The sequence below is a fragment of the Gobio gobio genome (assembly GCF_949357685.1).
Source record: "Gobio gobio genome assembly, chromosome: 21".
Lineage (NCBI taxonomy): Eukaryota > Metazoa > Chordata > Actinopteri > Cypriniformes > Gobionidae > Gobio > Gobio gobio.
In genome coordinates, this window is record NC_137117.1 from 10,086,362 (window position 1) to 10,112,500 (window position 26,139).

The 26,139-nt window shown below is 39.1% G+C and overlaps 3 protein-coding genes across 3 annotated transcripts in view; all 3 read right to left on the reverse strand.

The window, feature by feature from the left end:
* Nucleotides 1-270, reverse strand: part of LOC307118026 (uncharacterized protein) — a gene marked incomplete at its 5' end in the record, with an annotated part of 31,141 nt that extends 30,871 nt beyond the window's left edge. Inside the window, one exon of the mRNA XM_079803318.1 lies at nt 76-270. Within this exon, the coding sequence (XP_079659444.1) occupies nt 76-270 (195 nt within the window). The remainder of the gene's footprint in view (nt 1-75) is intronic.
* A 2,540-nt stretch (nt 271-2,810) lies between these two features.
* Nucleotides 2,811-13,209, reverse strand: cyp2aa12 (cytochrome P450, family 2, subfamily AA, polypeptide 12; the record flags this gene model as incomplete). Its single annotated transcript, XM_079802817.1, has 9 exons — nt 2,811-3,706; nt 3,794-3,935; nt 4,008-4,195; nt 7,590-7,731; nt 8,019-8,192; nt 9,254-9,414; nt 9,686-9,838; nt 12,717-12,876; nt 13,015-13,209. 9 exons carry the CDS (start codon nt 13,207-13,209, stop codon nt 3,522-3,524), a joined length of 1,500 nt encoding a protein of 499 aa, XP_079658943.1. The 3' UTR covers nt 2,811-3,521.
* Nucleotides 13,210-13,732: 523 nt separating this feature from the next.
* Nucleotides 13,733-26,139, reverse strand: part of tut4 (terminal uridylyl transferase 4) — a 62,711-nt gene continuing 50,304 nt past the window's right edge. Inside the window, exons 23-30 of the mRNA XM_079802819.1 lie at nt 24,045-24,092; nt 23,848-23,930; nt 23,647-23,762; nt 23,406-23,566; nt 21,047-21,150; nt 18,224-18,779; nt 14,572-14,724; nt 13,733-14,283 (exon numbers count right to left, since the gene is read on the reverse strand). Coding sequence (XP_079658945.1) covers nt 14,201-14,283; nt 14,572-14,724; nt 18,224-18,779; nt 21,047-21,150; nt 23,406-23,566; nt 23,647-23,762; nt 23,848-23,930; nt 24,045-24,092 — 1,304 coding nt within the window. The 3' untranslated portion in view covers nt 13,733-14,200. The remainder of the gene's footprint in view (nt 14,284-14,571; nt 14,725-18,223; nt 18,780-21,046; nt 21,151-23,405; nt 23,567-23,646; nt 23,763-23,847; nt 23,931-24,044; nt 24,093-26,139) is intronic.

A 26,139-nucleotide genomic window follows, 5' to 3' on the forward strand; every position in this document is an offset into this window, starting at 1 on the left:
AGCACAAGCAGAACATAAGACACAATTGCACAAAAACAAAGCCTCTATTACTATAAGCTGAAAGTAAAGACTCACTGATCTCAGAAACTCCATTGGGTTCTTCAAAAAATGTGGTATGGTACCCACAAAGGGCAGAGGTCTGGGACCAGGAGGAGTTCGACCTCTGTAGGAATTAATCCTGATGGTCTCAAACAGAACCAGAACGATCAAGACCAGAAACAGAGCCAGGCCAACAGAGGCCAGGTCTAACTTCATGAGAGTTGCCCACATGATTCCTTTCAAGAGCAGCGGATGACCATGAGCTTTATAAACATAGCGAAAGAGGGAGGAGACAGTGGGAGAGTAAGTTTGACACGCCAGTCCATGCTTGTGTAAGAGTTCTACTAGTCTTTACTGCTAATGCTGCAAGATTCGAAACATTCAAGACATGAAGAAGATCATTTTACCTTCATAAACTAGCTAGATCTAAGGGAAGATGTTCTTTCAATGCAATGTGGGGCAAGTTTAGTAAAAAACTGACAAGCTCAAAGCTCTCTACTACACACCAGTGGAAACGGTCTACACCCTGATCTCGGCTTCTTTCAGATTGTTGCATAGTCATGCAAATGTATACATTTTACAGCAAGTAAAAAAAAAAGGTACTACTACAAAATATATAGAAAATGTTTAAGATTTTGGCACTACATAATTGTCTTATTGGGTTATGTTCGATTTTCCTATCTAAAGCCTTTGTCCTTATGCAAGCAAAATAGGAATACGGCTAATAAAAATAAAGTGAATACATTTTAAATCCTTTTATTTTTTACACATAAAATAAAAACACATTTTTGGATCCCTCCAAAAATAGGGGTATAAAAATATCTGACATTTTGTATCGCGAATCAATGTGATGAAACAGAAATAAAAGGAAAATAAAACATAAAAACTGTACAAAAATGACAAAATCCATAAAAAAAAGTTTCAAAATGATCAAATGATGCAAAGTTAGTCTTTTTTCTATAAGGACCTTCGGGCATTGGTTTACAAAGTAAAGTGTCATTTCTTCATTTCTTCTGCTGAATGTAGTTGAGATTGCCGAGCTGGCCGTGTTGAATCAGTGGGTAATGTTGATTTCCCACCACAGAACCTGCAAGAGGGGCAGAAATGGGCGGTTATAAGAGGACACGTTTCCATCTGTGGCTGGTAAACACCATCTAGAGAAATGACTATTCAGAGTTAACTTCATGTCTATGGATAACATCTGTTGTGTGCAGCAAATAATGTGTTTCACATGAACAGCAATGTCAAGAAAACATCTCAAGGTCATAATCAAATATAGTCAAATAAATACTTTTCTACATAAAGAGAATAAAGCCAACTTTTACCAACATTAAAGTCACCATGAAATCAAAATGGAATATTGGAATGAAATAAATTATGGAATATTGCTGTAATTTACTATAAACTAATTATCTGTGCACATCATTATTTTTTTAAATTCATGTGCCTTGCAATCTTTAATCAGAATATCTTCCCCTCCTTCTTGCAGTAACATCTCTTCTCTTCTCTGATGATGAGAGCGGGGCAAACTGTCACTCACATGAGATCGACCAATAGCAAACCACAACCATCCAAGCGATTCCACAATCCCCGCCATACATTTGTTCTTGTTTGAGAAGCGGTTCCACTCGGATATACTGCACAATAGAGAAGAAAATACCATTTCCATTTAATTACGACTTTAAATTAAGGCAACACATATTGGTTTATTTTTCCGTGATTTTTTCTCTCCATTACAAGTCACCAATTCCAATATGACTTGAGTAAAAGTCTTAAAGTATCTGTTTTTTTACAGTACTTACAGACTTTCAAAGACTTGTGCATATTTTTCTTCATTATTGTAATGGCCTCTATATTGGCTTTAGTCAGGTCTCTCTCTCCAGACTGCAGATGGTTCAAAATGCGGTAGCTCGCCTGTTGAGGGGTACACGAAAGCGGGAATATATTACCCCTGTTCTCGCCTGTCTTCACTGGTTACCTGTCCATTTCAGGATTTTGGTTTTAAATCTCTTAATGGTTTAGCACCTAAATATCCTTCGAACCTGATTAAGCTTTTATGCTGCGCTAAGAGCTCTTAGGTCTGCTGACCACTTGCTTTTAGTTGTCCCACGGGCAAAGTTGAAAAGCTGGGGTGACCGAGCATTTGCAGTGGCGGCCCTAAAGCTCTGGAATAGTTTGCCCCTCTATAATAGACAGACTTAAACACTTGTTTTTAAATCTTGCCTAAAAACTTATTTTTATATTCTGGCATTTGATGCTATGTGAGCTGCTTTTTTATTGTTTTATTGTGTGTTACGGTTTTCCTTTGTGCTGTTGACTGTTTGTATCATTGATATTTTAGTTTTATGTGTGTACAGCAGTTTAATAAACAAAAACTTACTGTTTTTAAAAAGTGTTTTATAAATAAACTTTGACTTGAATCCCATGTTGTACGACTGCAACGAGTGTACGAGTTCAACGTGGGATTCGCAAAACGCTTGCTCTGGAAAGATGGGTCAATACCTAGTTTATTTGGACCAGTTTGCTCCTCAGAATCACAACCTGTAAATATAATTAATTATTGGTATATACATTTTCTACCGGGTGTTCAAAAGACGTAGTTTTGGGTTATATATTGTGTAGGTCTCCTGCTAATCGGCTAACTCACGTCTTACTGAAATACTTCTGCTCATCAGCTGTGGCGACTATTACCTAAAACTGTGTCTATTAATGCAGACTGCGTGTCATTCTTAGTACTTTGAGTAAAGAAAGGATGGAGAAAGATTTGTTTTGCAAACTTTAATGTTACATCAGTCATTCATGTTAGTGCTCGGCTAACGTATGCGCGGTTACTGAAACAGTTCCCACATGAGCACCGCAATAAATCAGAAATACACACATGGGTTTGTTGATGGACACACACTTATTAATGCTGATGGTGAGGAATTACAGCTGCAACATCTCATAATGTACCTCAAAATGAGTAGCGTATCACTGAGAAACATCCTGGTTGAGTCGTCCTTGCAATGGAGGTTTGAGTTGTACAACCAGTTCTTCCAATGTTTCATCATCGATTCGGACTTGCACTGGGATTGAGGAAAAACCGATGTCATTGTTACTGTCCTTACAGTGTGTACAATTGTTTATGGTAATGGGTATTTGTTTCGGATGTGCGCTGTACGCGGTAGACCAATCACAACAGACTGGGCCATCTGACCAATCAAAGCAGATTAGACCAATCACAACAGACTGGGCCATCTGACCAATCAGAGCAGAGTAGCTCTCGGAAAGGAGGGATTTAGAGAGACTGATTCATCCATCGAGTCGTTTGAGAATCATTGAACACTGTGGTGATGTGCAAAGTATATTATGAGAAAATAAAACGTTTTTTGACCTTTGATGCATTTAAATCTGTTGTAGGAGACCTCCAAAACTAAATCAGGAGCCTTTAAATCGCATAATAGGGGCACTTTAATGTCGGAAAAGTTACTGATGGTCAATCCTTAGGAAGCTCTGCTCTGGCATATGATGTTGTATGCATCAGGAGAGCGGACCAAACTGAAAATCCCATTCATGTCCGGCCACTGCACACCAGGTGGCCAGGAGAAACGAATGCGCTGCAAGAGAGAAGTGATGAAGAGGAAGAGCTCCATCTTAGCCAGGGTCTCACCGGGACACACCCTCGGACCTGATAAATGGAGATAAAACATAGTCGGTTTCAAATCTAGTTGGGTTCGCTCTTGGTCTACTGATGTCGTTGTCACAGGTGACTCACCCAAGGAGAAAGGGAGGAAAGACTCTGGTTTGAAGAATTGTCCATTATCGTCTAAGAAATTCTCTGGGTTAAAAGTGTCTGGATACTTCCAGTGCTCCTTATCACTTAAAATTGCTGTTAAGTTAGTCAGTATCTCGGTGCCCTAGAAAGACGATGTTTGTTAGTTGAACAATTTCAATCAGGAAAAACAACACATCCAGGCTCCATTCATTACCTTGGGAATGTCGTATCCTCGTAGTTTTATGGGCTGAGTTGTTTCATGCATCAAGTTAGTGGGTACAATATTGCCAAAGCGCTGAAACTCATGAACAGTTGCGTTCGTGTATGGTAGTTTGTCACGGTCATCCATGCTGGGAGAGCGGTCGTAACCCAGCACCCGAACAATCTCCTCATGACATCGTTCTGTAACGAAATTAAAGTTCATGTGTGTATGTTTCCCAATGTGAAAATACAAAAAGCAAGCCACTGGAAGGCTGACCTCCTGAAACACTGTTGTGTCGCTTTCAAAACCTACTCCAACTCAAACAATGGTGTGTTTGGGATGTAGCACCTGTGTGATATAGGGATGCTCATATTGACCGTTTAACCGTTAACCGATAGTATGAATTTTGACCGATTAATACTATCAGTTAAACGGTTTAAAAGGTGTTTTTTTTTTTTTGCTGCATGGTCACCACATTTTTATAAGAAACAATATTGAGTCTATTAAACACGACAGAACAACAAATATATCAGTGAGAACACTCGTTTTAACAGCCTACATACACCGGGACTGCATTTGACTGCATATCACAATTTTCCCAATGTTGATTCTTCTTGCAATCGTAATGAAATGGACTGTGGCCTACATTAAACCTTTAAATAAAAGGTTTACACAGTCATATACAATAAACGAGCTTGCACAGCGACAGGAAATAAAAATTAACACAAAAAACCTGCCTACCTTACCAGAGCATGTCAGCAAAGCAAAGCGGAGCTTCACTCATTTACTGCTCACCGGTAAAATGACGTGCGCTCAAATCCCTCTCCGACATGACATTTCTCAGTACTGTAGCCTACTATGCTTGTAGCCATTAAAACACGTAATTAGTTTCAGCTTAAATATTATAATGTTATTTTTTAATTTAATTTACGTTGAAAAGTGAACAGGACACATAAGATGCATAATGTCAGAAGACGGGGGTCTTCAATAAGTTCAATAACACTTCAATATGTTTTGTTTTGTTGAAAGCCTTTCTTTAAAGTGAATTTCGTTTTGTATAAATTGTATCTTAATTTTAATCTATGTTTAATCAACCAAATTGCCCGGATTTAAAGGTCCCGTTTTTCCTGTTTTTTTGAAGCTTTGATTGTGTGAAATATAACTTGTGTTCATGCTTCGCGTGTAAAAAAACCCAGTATTTTTCACACAATTTACTTATCTGTATACCGCTGTTTTCACTGTCCTAAAATTAGCTTGAGGATTTCCCTGTTCTATGAAGTCCCTCCTTCAGAAATACGTAACGAGTTCTGATTGTGCCAGCGGTTCCCGTGTTGTGATTCGACAGCAGCTTACACACGTTGCCCGGAAAGGTCACGCCTCTTACCATAACGGGGAGATGTATGCGCTCAAAGTACAGCCCCTGAAGGCCAAACAAAGGTGATTTGATTCCGGGATGAAAATAACAGCGTCTCGACGACATGGCGACAAACACACTCTACGAACGCAACACTTCCTCTTCTCCACGAGGGAGCAACAAGACCACGCCCCCTTTTTCGTGTATTCTTGTGGGCGGAGGTTAGTCAACAAACTGTTCTACTGACGTCATTAAAGCAGGGAGTACAGGGATGTAGTCCAGACCGGCCGTTCGCTGTAGGCTTTGAAAGGGAATTTCTGTTAAATAAAATATCTCGCTTGGCATTGAACTTTGAGCTTTATAATTTTACAGGTGTTATTTATACTCTAACAGCAACATTACACACTAACTAAAGTTTGAAAAATGGGATCACGAAGAACAGGACCTTTAATAAATAATAAGCAAATAGTATAGCCTATAACAGACAATGACATGGAGGCAGCGTGAACAACGGCTTAAATGAACAACTAGAAAAGAAAAAAAACTTTAGTCAGGGGCAGCTCTAACTATTTATTACAGATAGACCTATATTTTATCCAGCATGTCACAAATTGAGTTCTGGGTTGAGCGTGCGGTGCGGAGCGGAATGAGCTTCATAAATGAATGTAATTGTTTTAAAAACATAATTCAACAAATAAATAATATTTTTTAATGGGCCACTTAAAATGTTTATTACAAATAAATTACAAATAAAAACAAATAAAATGAACAAAAATATGCATTGCATTTGCAATCCTTTGAAATCCATTGCAGCACCCCAGGCACCCCCACTTCCCGCGCCCCTGCACCCCTTAGACATACTACTTTAAAAAAAAATGTAAAACCAGTAAAGGTGTGGATTGAGGTAGGCTTGCTATTTTTATATGATTAAAAAAAACTTAGATTGACGGGAAAAAAACTATTCCGGTTCTTCAAATGGATTCAGTGTTTTCGTTTTGTCATCTTAATTTGTTAATTATTTAAGTGAAAAATATTTAGTGTCAGCCTATTTATTTTATGCATTTTTAAAAAGTTTTATTCTGTTTTTCTCTGTTGTCAGAAACGCTGCAGGTGTGTGAACGTTTGATAATGTGAATCCAGGTTCTGATGTTGTTTTGATCTGTTCTGTATGCTGCGGTTTGCACAGTAAAATAAACCCGTGGTCACAGACACCTATATGACCTATATGAGGTCACAGACACTCTTCAATTGTATATTTATTTAATGCCAATTCAATATTATAATCTAATCAGTTAACGGTTAATAATCGGATAATGAGCAGCGGTTGTCGGTCGGGAAAATTAATCGCTTTGAGCATCCCTAGTGTGATACAATAAAAATCTGTATAAACCTAGTTGCCTTTACAAATTATGCAATACTATTTCCATTTGGCTACTAAAAGCACAAAAAATGCATGTTACAACTTTGACACAATATAAAAAGGCAATATTACAGTGCAGAACAAAAAAACCAACAGCTCTTGCAATAAAATACATTTTTGTACATAATATTGTCTTGCATATGCAAGAAGGTTTGACAACAAGACCAAATGGTTCTGGTTTTTGTGCATCTCAAAACCAATCGTGACATGCCAAGCCATGTTTGAATATGCGAAAGTACAAATGAGATTCGAGAGCTGTGGAGGAGGGGATTTTCTGGGAATAATGACTCAAATTAGGTCTGTTCCTCAAACAAAAGCAACTGACTTTGATAGAAGACAGAATTCTCACTTTTAGGTAAACCAACCCTTAAAATGCATGCAAACTATACTTATCACCTTTATATCTACATTTACGAACTAGGCAGATCCAAAGCGAATTAGAAAGCACACATACATTTATCAATTCATGCATTCAAGCAATGTTAAATGGATAGTTCCCCCCGAAATTAAAATTCTGTCATCATTTCCTCACCCTCAAGTTGTTCCAAACCTGTATAAGTTTCTTTCCTTTGTTGAACACAAAAGATGATATTTTGAAGAATGTTGGTAGTCAAACAGTTGACGTAGCCATTGACTTCCATTGTAGGAAAAAATACTATGAAAGCCAATGGCTACCGTCAAATGTCTGGTTACCAACATTCTTCAAAATATCTTTCTTTGTGTTCAACAGAATAAAGAAACTCAGGGTTGGAACAACATGAGGGGGAGTAAATGACAGAACTTAATTTTTTGGTTGAGCAAGCCGTTTAAGCCTAAGTACCTTGTACATCTGGGTATTGTGCCAAGTAGATGAGCCCCCATCTGATGGTGGTTGATGTGGTGTCGGTTCCAGCCAGGAACAAATCAGCAGCTGACATAATCATGTTATCCTCGTGAAACGTGGAGTCCTCGTTGGACTTTTGCTGCCCCAAGGAAAACAGAAAGCATTTCAATTGATCCATGCATGTCTAGTTATCTAGCAGCCTACCGTGATTTCACCTTGTAGGATATTGTTGGTCTTAAAACAAATTTCCTATAAGAGTTAGAAATGGAACTGGGGGTCTGAAGAACATTTTAGGGGTAGTTCATAACACAAGATGTTCATTCAAGAACATGTTTTACTTGGCAAAATCGCTGCCACCTTTCCAAATAGTAACTACCATCAAAGAGTGGATTAAAAAGCTTCTAGAACGGTTGGTCGTGATCTCACTTTCTCAATCTCCAGCAGGTAGGCATCAATGTAGTCCCGTGGACTGTCTGGATCCAAAGTTTCTCGGTGTGCTTTGATTGCTTCCCTTAAGAAATTCTTCACCTCATCACCGTTCTGATAGATTTTCTGGTGTGGCCCTGGGAAATGTTTGATGATGGGAAGTAAGTTGAACACCTGGAAAAGAAAAAGGCTACAGATAACTATGCAGCATCAACAGCAAAATTTTCATTTTAACCTGCTCTAAAACACCTGCGTCCTAAATCACATAGTCCCAGAATAGGTACTTCTTTTGAGTAACTATTTCATGAGCATTAAAGGGGTGATGAACTGGCTTTTTTATACTGTTTTCTGAGGTCAACTTATGACATTCAAGTGGTTTTTACATTGAAAAACATCATAATGAATAAGTAATATGCTATTTTCTACCCTGGTTTTGAGCCTAGCTCCTGAAACGCTCTGTTTTTATGGGCGTGCCGCATTCAAGACTTGGAAGTAAACGGCCACTGCTATGATTGGATAACAGTTTTGCATATTATAATGAGTTCCGACTCCCCCGTCAGTAAACGTGGGGAATAGTTTTGAAAACTTTCAATGTGGAAAAATGCCAACTGGAATGATTTGCCCATACATGTTCGACCCAGAGTCTGATCCAGAATCGCAGGACAATGAACCAACAACACCTCAAATACAAAGGATACTCCAGCCTGTGACACAGAGGTAAGCTATCGCTAATTATGTTTAGTTAGGCACGTACACATAATCAGTAGATATCAAACGATCTGTAACAATGCAATACTAACACATAAACATTATTTATACTCACATAAGTGTGTTGTGTCATTCCTGTTAGATCCAATATAGAAGGCACCCCATCGTTTTTTTAATCTAATTCTGTCTGCAAATCCAGTCTCTACCTGTCTTGTTTACAAAAGAATCTGCGGTGAAATGAATCGAAAAAACGCTCAACGTTTTACCCACTTGAGCTGGAACTTCATTAAAAATAAAGTTAAATCATATTCCTAATATTGGAATCTGAAGGAAGCTTATGCAGCGACTGTGTTCTTCCACAACCAGGCTTTGCACAAGTTCGGTGGGCGGGGCTACAGAATTAGGCGTTCTCCAAAGAGTAACAATGCATTGTGTCGAAAACTTATGGGAATGCAGACAGTAGAGTGAGATCCAGTTGGATACTAGGACAGTGTTTAGCTAATAACATTTTTAACACTTGTTCATACCTGCCCTACAAGTGAACCTGTGTGATTGACGTTCTCCTTCAGGATTTCCAAAAGGTATGCAAAGTTCTTGTTATCATAGTCGAACCGATCCCCCAGGACGATGGAACATATAATGTTGGAAACAGCATTGTGTATTGCATGTTGTGGGTCGAAAGGCTTGCCTTCAACAAAGAAAACCATGTGTTAGTTTTTGGCAGGGAATGCATTAATAGTTAAAGAGAATTAAAAGTTGAAATTTAGCTAGCTTGCTGACTAAACAACTGGTTTAATGGCATTTGAATGATTGAATTGATGATGCACTCACGTCCACGTACTTGCGTAAAATAGCATGTGTAAAGTTTGTTTAGAACTCTAACAAAGACAAGGTGGGACATGACAGAGTACAGCACCTCAAAACACTGAAAACATTCACAGACTAAAATCCTCAATTACCTTCTGATTTGAGCATTTCAGAAAGTAGGTAACTGCTTTCCTCTGTCACGCGTTCCTCCAAAGATTTCTTTCCCAGGCCAAAATTCCTGAGCGTGTGCAGAGCAAACCGTCTCTGCTGCCTCCAGGCGTGACCAAACGTGACCATTATTATACCTGATGGAAAGAGAACAGACCTTTGGACAAAGTTAAGCAAAGACAGACAGACAGACAGACAGACAGACAGACAGACAGACAGACAACTTAAACAGATGCAAAGGTCTACCAGCCCCAAACATCTTGACCAAGACAGTCTACCAAGTCGAACATGGCCTCATTGCCGGGTAGAGTCCCAGATCTAGACTAGCAGTAGATTGCTTGAGGCCCAGATCCAAACCAAGCCAACGAGTCGTCAAGTCATCTTACCTGAGCATTTGAATGCACAGATATTTTCATAATAACATGAGCCAACTGGAACGAAGAACATGACTAGCATGATTTATATTAAAAATGGTAAGCAAGCGCTGCTTTGTTTAGGGTTTGTGTATCAGCAGTTCTAGTTTTTGTTTCCCTTATTGAATGACGATTGATGAGCGATATTTACTCACATGCTGGCGCAGAACGCACATGCTAGTTGACAGTCGCCTTTAATCTTTTTGGTGTGTTCAAGCGTAGCTTTTTGGCCGAGAGGCAGAAAGACGCCATCTTTCGTCGCCGCTAGTTCTTTGACATCGCTTGGTGTGCCCCGGGCATAAAGGGTTAGTTCACCGAAAACTGAAAATTAGCCCATGATTTACTCAACCCTCAAGTCTTCCTAGGTGTATATGACATTCTTCTTTCAGACGAACACAATCAGAGTTATATTAAAAATGTCCTGTCTCTTCCAAGCTTTAAAATGGCAGTGCCTGTTGGGTCATTTTTGAAGTCCATAAAAGTGCATTTAGCCATCATATAACTGCTCCACATGGCTCCGGGGGGTTAATAAAGGCCTTCTGAAGCGTAGCAAAGCGGTTGCGTAAGAAAAATATCCATATTTAAAACTTTATAAAGTAAATTATCGCACACCAGTTATGCTCGTCAGGCGTAGTGTAAGCATTTTGAACTGTGAGAGGCATTACACTTTTTTAAGTTAAATACATAAGACTGTCTGCCGGAAGCTAGATTCTTTACTTTATAAAGTTTTAAATGCCCATAACCACTGGATATCTCCAAAGAGCTGAACATACCCACCAGCGAGGCCCTTCATTTCTTATTTGGGCTACGTACTGACACATTTGCCTGTAGGTTTCTTTGAAGCAGCCGCTCCGATGCGGCGTAAGAATGAATAAGAATGTCTTGCCCAACGCTTGCCCCGCGACTTCAACAACAGGGAGAAACTGTTGTTGTTATAATCAGGGTCGTTTTATATTCAGAACTATATGATAAATTCCTTTTTCCAACTCATCAAAATTCGGATGTACAGTGCATCTGGAAAGTATTCATAGCGCTTCATTTTTTCCACATTTTGTCATGTTACAGCCTTATTCCAAAATGTATTAAATTCTTACAATACATCATATTGACAGCGTGAAAGAAGTTTGTTTGAAATCTTTGCAAAAAAAACAACAACAAAAAACACATGTACATAAGTATTCACAGCCTTTGCCATGACACTTAAAATTGAGCTCAGGTGCTCCTGTTTCCACTGATCATCCTTGAGATGTTTCTACAACTTGATTGGAGTCCACTTGTGGTAAATTCAGTTGATTGGACATGATTTGGAAAGGCACACACCTGTCTATATAAGGTCCCACAGTTAACAGTGCATGTCAGAGCACGAACCAAGTCATGAAGTCCAAAGAATTGTCTGTAGACCTCAGAGACAGGATTGTATCGAGGCACAGAACTGGGGAAGGGTACAGAAACATTTCTGCAGCATTGACGGTCCAAATGAGCACAGTGGCCTCCATCATCCATTAATGGATGAAGTTTGGAACCACCAGGACTCTTCCTAGAGCTGGCTGTCCGGCCAAACTGAGCAATCGGTGGAGAAGGGCCTTAGTCAGGGAGGTGACCAAGAACCTGATGGTCATTCTGACAGAGCTCCAGCGTTTCTCTGTGGAGGGAGAAGAACCTTCCAGAAGAACAACCATCTCTGCAGCTCTCCATCAATCAGGCCTGTAGGTTAGAGTGGCCAGACGGAAGCCGGAAGAGTTTGCCAAAAGGCACCTGAAGGACTCCCAGACGACGAGAATCAAAGTTCTCTGGTCTGTTGAAACAAAGATTGAACTCTTCGGCCTGAATGGCAAGCGTCATGTCTGGAGGAAACCAGGCACCGCTCATCACCTGGCCAATCCCATCCCTACAGTGAAGCGGTGGTGGCAGCATCATGCTGTGGGGGTGTTTTACAGCGGCAGGAACTGGAAGACTAGTCAGGATCGAGGGAATGATGAATGCAGCAATGTACAGAGACATTCTTGATGAAAACCTGCTCCAAAGCACTCTGGACCTCAGACTGGGGCGAAGGTTCATCTTCCAACAGGACAATGACCCTAAGCACACAGCCAAGATAAAGGAGTGGCTACGGGACAACTCTGTGAATGTCCTTGAGTGGGCCAGTCAGAGCCCAGACTTGAACATCTCTAGAGAGATCTGAAAATGGCTGTGCACCAACGCTCCCCATCCAACCTGATGGAGCTTGAGTAGTCCTCAAGAAGAAAGAAGAAAGGGAGAAACTGCCCAAAAATAGGTGTGCCAAGCTTGTAGCATCAAACTCAACAAGACTTGAGGCTGTAATTGGTGCCAAAGGTGCTTCAACAAAGTATCGAGCAAAGGCTGTGAATACTTATGTACATGTGATTTTTATTTAATTTATTTTTTTATAAATTTGCAAAGATTTTAAACAAACTTCTTTCACATTGTCATTATGGGGTATTGTTTGTAGAATTGAGGAAAAAAATAATGAATTAATCGATTTTGGAATAAGGCTGTAACACAAAAAAATGTGGAAAAAACTGGATGCACTGTATTAGTACACTACAACACCAACATCTTCAAATTAATACATTTTACTGACCATATCCATTACTGATCCAGTTTAGAAGTGGTACAGGTGGCCTTCCTGAAAAAGAGGATCCATTTTGAACCAGGGCTTCCTTCGTGACCTGGATTGTATTGAGCATTATCGTTGGCTTCCTCCCGAGATACAAAGTGGTCATCTCTCCATACTGAGGCATCTACTCGGAGAAGATTTCACAGCACTTCAACACAACTAAAGTGGTTTAGACATCATCTCACTTAACACAAGCAGAACATAAGACACAATTGCACAAAAACAAAGCCTCTATTACTATAAGCTGAAAGTAAAGACTCACTGATCTCAGAAACTCCATTGGGTTCTTCAAAAAATGTGGTATAGTACCCACAAAGGGCAGAGGTCTGGGACCAGGAGGAGTTCGACCTCTGTAGGAATTAATCCTGATGGTCTCAAACAGAACCAGAATGATCAAGCCCAGAAACAGAGTCAGGCCAACAGAGGCCAGGTCTAACTTCAAGAGAGTTGCCCACATGATTCCTTTCAAGACAAACACAAGAGCAGCGGATGACCATGAGCTTTATAAACAGAGCGAAAGAGGGAGGAGACCGTGGGAGAGTAAGTTTGACATGCCAGGTCATGCTTGTGTAAGAGTTCTACTAGTCTTTACTGCTAATGCTGCTAGATTCGAAACATTCAAGACATGAGATGATTATATTTCTGCAAAACACTAATTTTACCTTTATAAACTAGCTAGATCTAAGGGAAGACGTTCATTCACTGCAATGTGGGGCAAGTTTAGTAAATAACTGACAAGCTCAAAGCTCTCTACTACACACCAGTGGAAACGGTCTACACCCTGATCTCGTCTTTGTTATTGAGATTAGGCAAGAGGCCTGGAAAAGAGAGTATAGGTGACAGCAAAACTATAGCAAAGGTAAAGCATGAGTTTTCACTTCAGATTGTTGCATAGTCATGCAAATGTATACATTTTGCAGCAAGTAAAAAAAAGGTACTACAACAAATATATAGAAAATAAAAGACAACACAGCAGCATGTTGGTTTGCTTTTTCTTTATTTTATTTTTTTGGTCTTTTCTTGATTTTTTTCTGCTCTTTTTGTCTGTTTTCTTGGTTTGCTATAGGGAAGATTTTGGCACTACATAATTGTCTTATTGGGTTATGTTCGATTTTCCTATCTAAAGCCTTTGTCCTTATGCAAGCAAAATAGGAATACGGCTAATAAAAATAAAGTGAATACATTTTAAATCCTTTTTTTTTTTACACATAAAATAAAAACACTTTTTTGGATCCCCTCCAAAAATAGGGGTATTAAAATATCTGACATTTTGTATCACAAATCAATGTGATGAAACACACAGAAATAAAAGGAAAATAAAACATAAAAACTGTACAAAAATGATAAAATCCATTTTAAAAAGTTTCAAAATGACCAAATGATGCAAAGTTAGTCTTTTTTCTATAAGGACCTTCGGGCATTGGTTTACAAAGTAAAGTGTAATTTCTTCATTTCTTCTGCTGAATGTAGTTGAGATTGCCGAGCCGGCCGTGTTGAATCAGTGGGTAATGTTGATTTCCCACCACAGAACCTGCAAGAGGGGCAGAAATGGGCGGTTATAAGAGGACACGTTTCCATCTGTGGCTGGTAAACACCAAGTGTTTGATTGACAAATGTATTGGAGTAAAAAGTAAATTTACTTGTTCAAAAATGTAGTCAAGTAGAGAGTAAAAGCTGCTAATATCTTTGATACTCAGTACACCAAGTAGCCAAAAAGACACTTAAGTACAGTAACTAATCACATTTACTCAAATACTTTACACCACTGACAGACATGTGTATAACGTTTGAATGTTTTATCCTCAACATGACCTGGTACCTTGTGAGATGAAGGGTTTGTTGGGCTGCTGCAGGTAGGGTGGCAGACGGTAGGGCATGAAGGATGGAGGCAGGGAATACGGAGCAGCACCGCCGTGCTCCCAGGATCGAGAGCCCGGACTCACACCCCCAAACTGAGATGGGAAATTAGCATCTGAGGTGGAGAGAGAGAACCATAAAAAAATGGCTCATAACAGAGATTAAAATAAACAACACAAGAACTCAGAATCATTAAATGTGCCCTGCCACACAAAACCGTTTTGAAATATGTTAGGTCCATATGTGTTTGTGTAATGTTGTGAAAATGAACGGCTACCTCCTCTGTCAGCTCTAGCCGCTGAAAAGGAATAAGCGGAGAAATCAGGCCATTTACAAAAGCTGGTACATCATATACATAATAAAGGCTTGATGTCTCATCTGCGCTGCTGGCCAATGGAGGTCAGCGTCTGTACCTGGCGGCCATCTTGTCACAGTCAGCTCGCTCACTGGTAACATTGTGTTTTTATGGTGCATGTACTTTTTAAATAACCATAACTTGCTCAATTTTCTACCGATTTTCAAACTGTTTGGTTTGTTATAAACGTCAGAGATGTAGTTATGACACTGCATACTTATGAATAATTATTCATAACTTGTTCAAGCATCCAGAATTATAGCCACGCTGATAACGTTTGTAAGAAACCAAACCATTTGTAAATCCGTCAAGATTTCAGCGATATGAGAGTATTTGTGTTCGTGCAGATCACTCACCCTACATCAGGTGCCCGCCTTAAAGCTTGCCTGTGACAAGATGGCCGCCGGTGATGACGTTAGACTCCACCGTAAGACATCTAGCCTTTATTATGTATATCTATGAGTCTGACGTGGTGTTGCCTGAGCTCATTAATATTCATGAGCTCGCCCATTGAGACCACGCCCACATAATTCATCTAGCTCAGTGACAGTTTTCGTATACAGCAAGGATGGCTAAATGTCATATATATATGAAAATATACCTGAAGAAGCCATTTCTGCAGCGATTCCAGACGATAGTAAACAAAGTTTGTTGGGTAAAGGATGCTGATAGCCAGGCTCTCATTGGCTAGCTGTTAGCCAATCAGTGTCAAGCAGCTTAGCTCGTTGAATATTAATGAGAACGGTCTTCCTGCAGGCTTTCTATACCACGCTGGAATGGCTTGAAACAAGGTAACCAAGGCATTTTTTCCACAAAAAAATGTTGGAGTCCATGGTAGACCTTCAGACATCACCACAAAAGTAATGAAATACGTGTGGCAGGGCACCTTTAAAACCATTATGAAACCACAAGCTTTCATTGCCACCTTCTTTATCTAAACTAGCAATAGCTGGATCTGTTTGAAAGTAATATACACCATTATGCTATAAAATGTGCCTTGAATAGAAGGAAATGCTTGGAAAACCAAGGTTTCATTAAAATGGGATTTCAATGGGTTACAGGTGTCCAGTAAACTAGTTTCCAGTGCTCAGACTAACAGACGTGACGTCACCTGTGCACCCCATACACCTGTGAGACTTACCTGAGCTCAAAAACACCACCTGCTCTCAATAAACACACAGCAGACGCATTTCACTGATTCGTCATATCACAGCTAATAGTCACATATATCTATATCTACATACATACGTCTCAAGACAGTAATATACTGTTGCTAATAATGTAGAGCTTGATTTTATCATTCAGGATTTGACTGGAGGGAAGTACTTTAGGTTACGATACCACTGGTTAATATTTTCCTCACCCACAAAACCTTGGTTACAAATTCAGTGTCTTGTTATCTGTCCTATCTTTCCATTTTGCATTTTTATTAGTGACATTTCACCTAGTCAATGCATTTTGATGACATTAGAAAACCTACTATTATTAACTACTAAAAGCTATTATTTACAATAATTGTAATTTTTACATTTTAGAAAATGTTTCTAAAAGCTGTGCCCAACCCTTATAGTTTACATTTTCCTTGTTTATTTAGTGAAAAGTTATTACTAAAATTAATTAGATTATTTATTAATTAAATTATGATTTTAATGAAATAAATAATATGTATTATCAGTTTTTATTAGTTAAATAATTAAATAGAATATAAATAATAATAAGCAAATTTACAATTGTATCTTGCAAATGTATTTTACAATTTAAATATTTTTATTATTTAATATAAATATATAATATAATTAGAGTACTAATTAGGTGTTTATATGTGTGTAATTCACATGAAATGTCACTGTAAAAAAGGTTAAAAAAAAAATCTGCATAATTTTCTTTCTTTCTTGTTTTTGTCCTTTTGATTGTGAGGATGAAATATTACCCTGACATTTCACCCGGTCATGACATTTTGACGACAGATTAGAAAAAATAAATAATTAAATTTTTTAGAACAATTTGCACTCACTGTGTAAAACTACACCACAGACATGCTAATAAAGTAATATGCGTAATATGAGTAATATGCCATCTGTCTCTATTTAATTTCATAAAACTTTTAGAGGAAAAATTAGGGGGGAAATGAACACACAGACAGCAGCTTTATTCCAAAGCTGCCAGCTGCCTACATAGGATTTAAGGCATTACTCAAATTATGCAATCATATTGTATCCATTGTAGAGTTTATAATCCCAGAATGCACTATGAATTAATTATGCATATGATTATTATTATTTAGAGCTGATGACATTCGTCTGATATGAGGTGAAATAATAGCATAAATACCGTTGGGTTTCTCGCAGAAACCGATCGTTTCGTGTCTTAAGACATCAATGTGTCGCCACGAGCCGCAGGGTTTAATTTGAAGTTGTCTGTGCATGTTTTTTTTACTCTAATAGAATTGGACCCCATTCACATGCATTATACGAGAGAGACTGCAACGGTTGGAGTTACAAATCTTCATTGGTGTTCTACTGAAGAAACAAAGACACCTACATGCCTTGTGGGTAAGCAGAAAAACATCAAATTTTCGTTTTTGGGTGAACTATCCCTTTAATCAGAATATTGTCTTATTCAGAATAAGGTCAATAATTAGATTACTGCTGTCCATGTAAACGATTATAATAGGATTGTGGCAATATTGCGATTAAACTTTACCTCATGTAAACGCAATACTTCGATCAAACTAATGCGATTAAGCTCACAATCATAGTAACCATAGTCGCATTAAACTATGTGGCGTAAGCCGATTTTAATCACAATAAACAGGCATGTAAACGCCTTAATCACATTATTACCGTTCTGACCAAAGTGGCATGCGCGCGGACGTACACGGATACCGTGCGTTGTTCAACTTCGTGACATTATTCTGAAGTTTTCTCTTCTCCAAATCACTAAACTCTGTCAAAACAACTCGCTGCGCAGTCTCTGCTCTCTAGACGGCGCGAAGAACACAACGGCAAACCCAGCTTTGAGATGTTCATCACGGCACCGAATAATATCCAGTAAGCTACGTCCATAAAAAATGTATTATGAATTTGATGCGAGTAGATTAAAACAATGGCCGGTAACATGCATACCTGAATAATGACACGTCTTTTTACAGCAGAATTTGTCTCATATGAAGTTTGCATCATTGATTCTGTGTATTTTGAAAATGAGCACTTTTCTATTTATGCTGCTGACACATACTGTGAGAACCCTGTGTGTGTACCTGTCTTGTTTACTGTGCCATTTCCCACTAGTGGCCCCGGATTGAGATGGTGATTGTGCCAGGGGTGCCCCCTTTCTCTGCCCGGGCCGCCCACCCCACCAGCCAACCGCCCCGTCGATGGCTGAGCGAAGATGATGCTGGGGTCGTTCAGGTTCATGGGGGCGGCATTCACCGCTTGCCCGCCTCCGCTTCCACCTCGGACGGCAAACTTCAGGCCCGGAGAGGACGGGTGGCCGGAGGCGGCGGGCGCCCCGGAGCCCTGGATGAGAGGGCCGTGAATGGGCCAGGAGGCTGAGGTCAGGGGCGGCTGCTGGGGGTGGGCGGGCAGAAGGCCCAGTGCAGAGAGCCCGGCGTGGTACTGGCTCGGGTGGGAGTGCGGAAAGCTGAAGAGTGGAAGTTGGACCTGGGGAACCTGCTGCTGCTGCGGTTGGGAGGGTTTGGACAGGCCGGTGGAGGTAGAGGATGCAGAGGAAGGCTTGCTGTTCTGGGGAGAGACGGACGCCTGGCTGTATGGAGACGGCTGAGGGGAGTACGGAGGAGTCTGACGCGTATCAGACTGGATGGAAACAGACAGAGAAAGAGATTCGGTTTGCACAAAAAGGATAATGAAAGAATGAATATAAATGGTTTGTTGTTGGGTGATATTGAACATTTGTTATACATGTACAATGATTTAGATCTTAATAAACATTCACTGATGCATTAAGAGCCAGGGGGTGAAAACTTTTGAAGATGTAATATTTTGTATTATTTTTTAGAGATGCACCGATGTATTGGCCGCCGATATTTATCGACCGATTTTTGATCAATTTACGACCAATCGGCTATAGCATTAAAAAGGCTGAAGTAACAAACTGATGTAATAATATATGTAATTGAACTTATACAGTGAAGAATATGCAGTGTTATTTAACATTTGCTTACTTTATTTCTGTACCTGGAAACTGTTAAACCTACCTCATATGTATATTTGCTCTGTTGTATTTATGTATTTATGTTGGCATGTCGAATGTTAAATGGATCAAGTCTATGTTCACTAGAAATTAGTGTTGTCAAAAATATGGATATTTCGATATGTATCGATCTGAAACGATACGATTCTCCTTTTCTACAGTATCCAGGGTTCCTACACAATTTTCATTTCAAAATTCCATACTTTTCCAGACTTTCCTACAGATTTTTCCGACCATATTTAACTTGTTTTGATAAATTGTTTTAAAATTCAACTGCTAACAATGTTACATTCTAAAGATTTAGTATTGGCGTTTTTGCCTTTTATTAGGATAGGAAAATAGCTAGATATTTGTGAGATAATTGTAATGGTAATTGATCAACGTTTATTTTTGAGAAAAAGCTTTATCAAATAAAGTGATCTTTTCAGAAGAAAATGTTTAATTGCCTAGACTTTCAATAGACGGACAAAAAAAGAAATTATATTAAAAATATCTATTTGACAGTATATGCAGCGTTTTTTTCCCCCGTGGTATCGAATATCGATACTTTTTTAGGTATCGTATCGAAGTTAGAAATTCCAGTATAGTGACAACACTCATGGGTGTCACTAGGCCCTTTTTAGGGGGGCTTCAGCTTTTTAGGGGGTTTTCAAGCTATTGTTATCTAATTTTTTGGCGTTCAGAACATTTTAAAATGCACATATGTAGATCATAGGAATCTAAATTTTCTCGAGGGGCCATGCCCCCCAAACCAAACCCCCCTGACCGCACATTTGCTATCTCAGTGATTATAAACCTGCCTACATTGTATGATTAAGGGATGTACAATATGGTCATGCAGAATGAGGCATTAATATTTGCTTTATAGGTATAATAAACAGCCAATATCCTAATATGCATACTAATAAGCTACTAGTTAATCGTGAGAATTGGACCCTAAACTAAAGTCTTACCAATTTTTTTTCTTTCATATCCTCACTGGGGGCTGAGCCCCCCTAAAATGAAAATCCTAGAAATGCCCCTGACAACACTATTAGAAATTAACGTGTTTTTTTTTTTTTTATTATTACTTTGCTGAACTAAAACGTGATCAAAACACTATCTATTTTAATGACAAAATTTCAAAAAAGGGGGCAAGTCACAAATATCGGTATCGGCCAATAATTGTTCATTAACTAATTCTAAGTTAATCCTAATTATTTTGTTTATATATATATATTTTTTTCATTTAGTACTGCCCTTTGGAAGCAACAGAACATACATACTTACAAATTAAGTACAATTTACATTGATCTTCAAATTCAAAAAGTTTTCAGCACCACACTACACACACTACCCACTAGCGCACACTCAGCATGTGCAACTCTTCTCAGGGTTTATAGCACCGTTGATCACTACATGTCAAACTATGACTGTGAATCATGTGCAAAGTTTATATCAGTCCTGTTCCAGTGAAGCCCTCACATTAACTCCTTTATCTAATTGTGCTTGCAGCAGTAGTTTATTATTATTATTAGAGGCATGTGACCATGCCTGAGGAGCAGGAGAGTTCAACAGCGCCCTAGATTAGAGATGCATGACTCATCTGTGAACCTTACCTGAGTTTCCTACGTATACAAGTGTGTCAAAGAGAATGTCTTTAATAAGCTAATTAGCGTAAAGAACAGAATACCATGTTTGGATGTTGCTGAAGTTATCTGTACTGATTATCCAGATGACTATAAGTGCTTCAGTAAGCTCTGTCAACTCTGACCCCTGGTCTTCATTCAGAATATTGGTCTCTGTCTAACTGTAATTCGACTGGTTTGAGAACACAATGAAATGCTGAGAAACATTGAGTATTGCTACAGTGAAGGGTTTTGTTTCTTACACATTCCGAGGGCTGCCTGTTCCGGCCCACCCGCTCCTGGACTGAAGCCCCTTGAGGAATGGGGATGGACTGAGAGCTCGCCATGGCCCGGACCATGTGAGGTACTGGAAATAAACCAGAGTGATCACAGCTTTTATCTGCTGCCCCCTACTGGCCACAGGTCGTGTCAAGACATATTAAAACCAGCAATGATAAGAAAAATACTGTGTATACTTTTTTTTAGTCTATTTATACAAATAAATTAGTATATTTTTATTATTTATTATAAATTAATATAAATTAATTAATAGATTATTTATATTTTATCCAGTTTCAATGAATACATAATTAAAATAAATTATTTATATTTATTTAAATGTTCATAAACTATAGTGGTTAATTATTAAGAGTGAAAGGTAATTATTAAAATTAATTCATCCATCCGTCTGTCTTTCGATCTGTCTATCCATCCACCTCTCCATCTATTCAGCCATCCATCTATCTATCCATCTATCTATCTATCTATCTATCTATCTATCTATCTATCTATCTATCTATCTATCTATCTATCTATCTATCTATCTATCTATCTATCTATCTATCTATCTATCTATCTATCTATCTATCTATCTATCTATCTATCTATCTATCTATCTATCCATCCATCCATCCATCCATCCATCCATCCATCCATCCATCCATCCATCCATCCATCCATCCATCCATCCATCCATCCATCCATCCATCCATCCATCTATCTATCTATCTATCTATCTATCTCTCCATCCATCCATCCATCCATCAATCTCTCTCCATCCATCCATCAATCCATCCATCCATCCATCCATCCATCCATCCATCCATCCATCCATCAATCTCTCTCCACCCATCAATCTATCTCTCCATCCATCCATCCAGCCATGCATCTCTCCATCCATCCATCCATCCACCAAACAATATCTCTCTCTATCCATTCATCCATCCATCCAGCCAGCCATCCATCCATCAATCTATCTATCTATCCATCCATCCATCCATCCATCCATCCATCCATCTCTTTCCATCCATCCATCTCTTTCCATCCATCCATCCATCTCTCCATCCATCCATCCATCCATCCATCCATCCATCCATCCATCCATCCATCTTTCCATCCATCCATCCATCTATCTCTCTCTCCATCCATCCATCCATCCATCCATCCATCCATCTTTCCATCCATCCATCCATCCATCCATCCATCCATCCATCTACCCCTCATCCATCAATCCATCTCTCCATCCATCCATCCATCCATCCATCCATCAATCTATCTCTCCATCCATCCATCCATCCATCCATCCATCCATGTTCATAAACTATAATAGTTAATTATTAAGAGTGAAAGGTAATTATTAAAAATAATTTGATTACTAATTGATTAATTATAAATAAATGAAATGCATTGCATTTAAAATAAAATAACATTTAAAAATCTACCTATTAATCAAATTTCATTTTTATTTTAAATGTATTATTTTTATTAAACAGATTTGTGTAATATATATCGTATAAAAGTATAAATCTAATGCATTGCACATTTTATATCTACTTCCTATCTATGGACAGAATAACTATAACAAATTATAAAATAAACTAATATTTACCCATTTATCTAATAATTTTTAAAAAATTATAAATATGTATAATATAAAATAATATGTATTATCAGTTTTTATTATTAAATAATTAAATAGAATATAAATAATAATAAGCAAATTTACAATTGTATCTTGTAAATGTATTTTACAATTTAAATATTTTTATTATTTAATATAAATATATAATATAATTAGGGTACTAATTAGGTGTTTATATGTGTGTAATTCACATGAAATGTCACTGTAAAAAAGTATAGTAATATAGTATATTACTATAATATAGTATATTACTATAATATAGTATATTTTTTTATTTAATATATTATTGAAATGTATAGTGTATACAAGAGTAAATCTATTTAGTAATTTTCAAAAAATAAAAGAAACAATAACCGATAGAGCATATTTAATATAACAAAATATGAGAAAATTACTAAAAATAATTAGATTTATTATATTGTAAAAAAAAATATATATACATTTTAATAAATATATTTTCTAATTAACTATAAAATACCATTTTAAAAAACTAAATATAAGTATAAAATTAATTAATATTTACCAAATACCACTTACCACTTTTACCAAATATTTTTTTAATATTTTTATTTACTTATTATGAATATTTGTTATATTCCAACTGTTTGGGCTTCCGGGAAATGCACTAGAGAGGCTGAATTAATTAAATAAACAGAATAAATTATTTTCAAAAGAAATGTATAAATGAAGTTGAGCTGTACCTGGTCCAGGCGCTACTCTCTGACGGAGGTGTTTGTAGTCGGGACAGTCTCTCCTCACATGCCCCATATCTCCACACTGAAAACAGCGTCTTTCTCTGGGCTCTCGATCTCTGTCCTCCTCCCTGATCTCCTCCTCTCGCTCGTTCTCCTTTTTCTTCATTCTGAAAAAAAATAAGATCAGCTTAGCATTTTCCGTCGTGTGCATTAGTGCTTTAAAAAGTAAACGTGAACAGCTGTGCACCTGCGCCTCTTTGGGCAGTCCTTCATATAGTGGCCGATCTTCCCACAGATGCGACAGCAGCGGTCATTCGGAGCCAATTCGCCGTCTGTCAGCACCTTTGAGTCAAAGAAGTAATCCTGAAAGAGAGATGAAGAGAGTGTACAGAATGAGAGATATGAACTGAAGGTTAATAGACTCCAGAGCAGTTCTAACGGGACTCACAGGCTCTGTCCCAGGCTGAGGGTAAAACGGGGTGCCGAACAGCTTCCTGCCGTTGATGAAGGCCTTCATGATGAAGTTCGTCACTGCGTGGAGAGGGCAGAGAGAACGAGTTGGACACACTCAACCGCATGTTTAGCAGAACTGCACTTCAGAGCAGAAAAACAGCTGAAGGCTGTGGGCAGGAGAGTTTCTCTTACTTTTGCGAGAGACACCAGCTCCGAGATTGTGATTCAAGTCAAAGGGATCTGTCAAGAGTAAAGAGTTATGTAAAAACAGAACATATGACATTAAACCATCCATCCATCCATCCATCTATATATCCATCCATCTATCTATCCATCCCTCCATCTATAGATCCATCCACCCATCCCTCAATCTATATATCCATCCACCCATCCATCTATATATCCATCCACCCATCTGTCCGTCCGTCCATCCATCCAAACCTCCATCCATTAATCTATCCATCCCTCCATTTATATATCCGTCCATCCATCCAAACCTCCATCCATCTATCCATCCCTTAATCTATATATCCATCCATCCACCCATCCATCTATATATCCATCCATCCATCCATCCATCTGTCTGTCCATCCATCCAAACCTCCATCCATCCGTCCACCCATCCATCCAAACCTCCATCCATTAATCTATCCATCCCTCCATCTATATATCCATCTGTCCGTCCGTCCGTCCATCCATCCATCCATCCCTCCATCCGTCCGCCCATGCATCCATCTATCCGTCCCTCCATCTATATATCCATCCATCTGTCCATCCATCCAAACCTCCATCCATCTATCTATCAATCCCTCCATCTATATCCACCCAACCATCTATATATCCATCCATCCAAACTTCCATCCATCTATCTATCCACCCCTCCATCTATATATCCGTCCATCCATCCAAACCTCCATCCATCTATCCATCCCTCAATCTATATATCCATCCACCCATCCATCTATATATCCATCCATCCGTCCGTCCGTCTATCCATCCGTCTGCCCATCCATCCAAACCTCCATCCATCTATCTATCCATCCCTCCATCCATCCAAACCTCCATCCATCTATATATCCATCCCTCCATCTTTATATCCATCCATCCCTCAATCTATATATCCATCCACCCATCCATCCAAACCTCCATCCGTCTGCCCATCCATCCATCTCTCCATCCATCACTCCATTTATATATCCATCCACCCATCCATCTATATATCCATCCATCCATCCATCTGTCTGTCTGTCCATCCATCCAAACCTCCATCCGTCCACCCATCCATCCAAACCTCCATCCATTAATCTATCCATCCCTCCATCTATATATCCATCTGTCCGTCCATCCATCCATCCATCCAAACCTCCATCCGTCCACCCATCCATCCATCTATCCGTCCCTCCATCTATATATATCTATATCTTCCACTTCCTGATCTCATACAGAGCAGACGTGCCTTCTATCTGCTCCCCGCTCTGCTTTGGCGCTGATCTTTTTGTCTTTTTTTCTTGACTCCCTGCTTGCTGGACTCCTGAAAATACTGAAATGGAATTAATTAACTGGTCTCTTAGCGCGATTGACAAGATTTTCTCACTGAGGAAAGGTGCTCCGGGAGAACCCCCCTGCCCGGACGGGACCTTCCCCGCGGGCTACACGCGGGACGCCTGGAACAACTGGCAAGGCCTGTGCCTGGAAGTCCAGTCCGTGGAGGATATTGAGGATATATTCATAATTGGCATTATGATAGTGGGGTTCCTATTTCTCGGCCTTGGGATTGCCCTGACCTATCGTAAAATTGGTAAGACAGCTGCCAGTAAATTCACCCAGCCGCTGTCTGTGGAAATTAAAGAGTGCTTCGTGGATGTGTGTGACCGACTGAAGGTATTAGATCAAAGAATGACATTGATTGAGGAGCTGTATCATAACATCTCAGCCCGGACTGCGGAGACGCAGGGAAGAGTGGGCTCCATCGGGGGTCAGGCTAGTGAACTGCTACGCAGTATGTCTGGTCTGACCGTGAAATTGGATGAAATGTCCAGGTCCATTCATGAACCGGACGCTCGCCACTGACGCTGAGGATCAGAACGGATTGATTGATTATGGTCTGGAAAATTACCGAAGATCAGCTAAATGGATTAAGATATTTTCCCTCATTCCAACGTCCAGCCTGTCCCTATCTCTCGGTTGGGAGGTCAGCTTGACAGCTGGGTCCTGCTATCTTGCTTTCGTTCCCTGTGCACGGCCATATCTCCTTTCAAGGACAAGCCACAGAACTGAACTTTGAAAA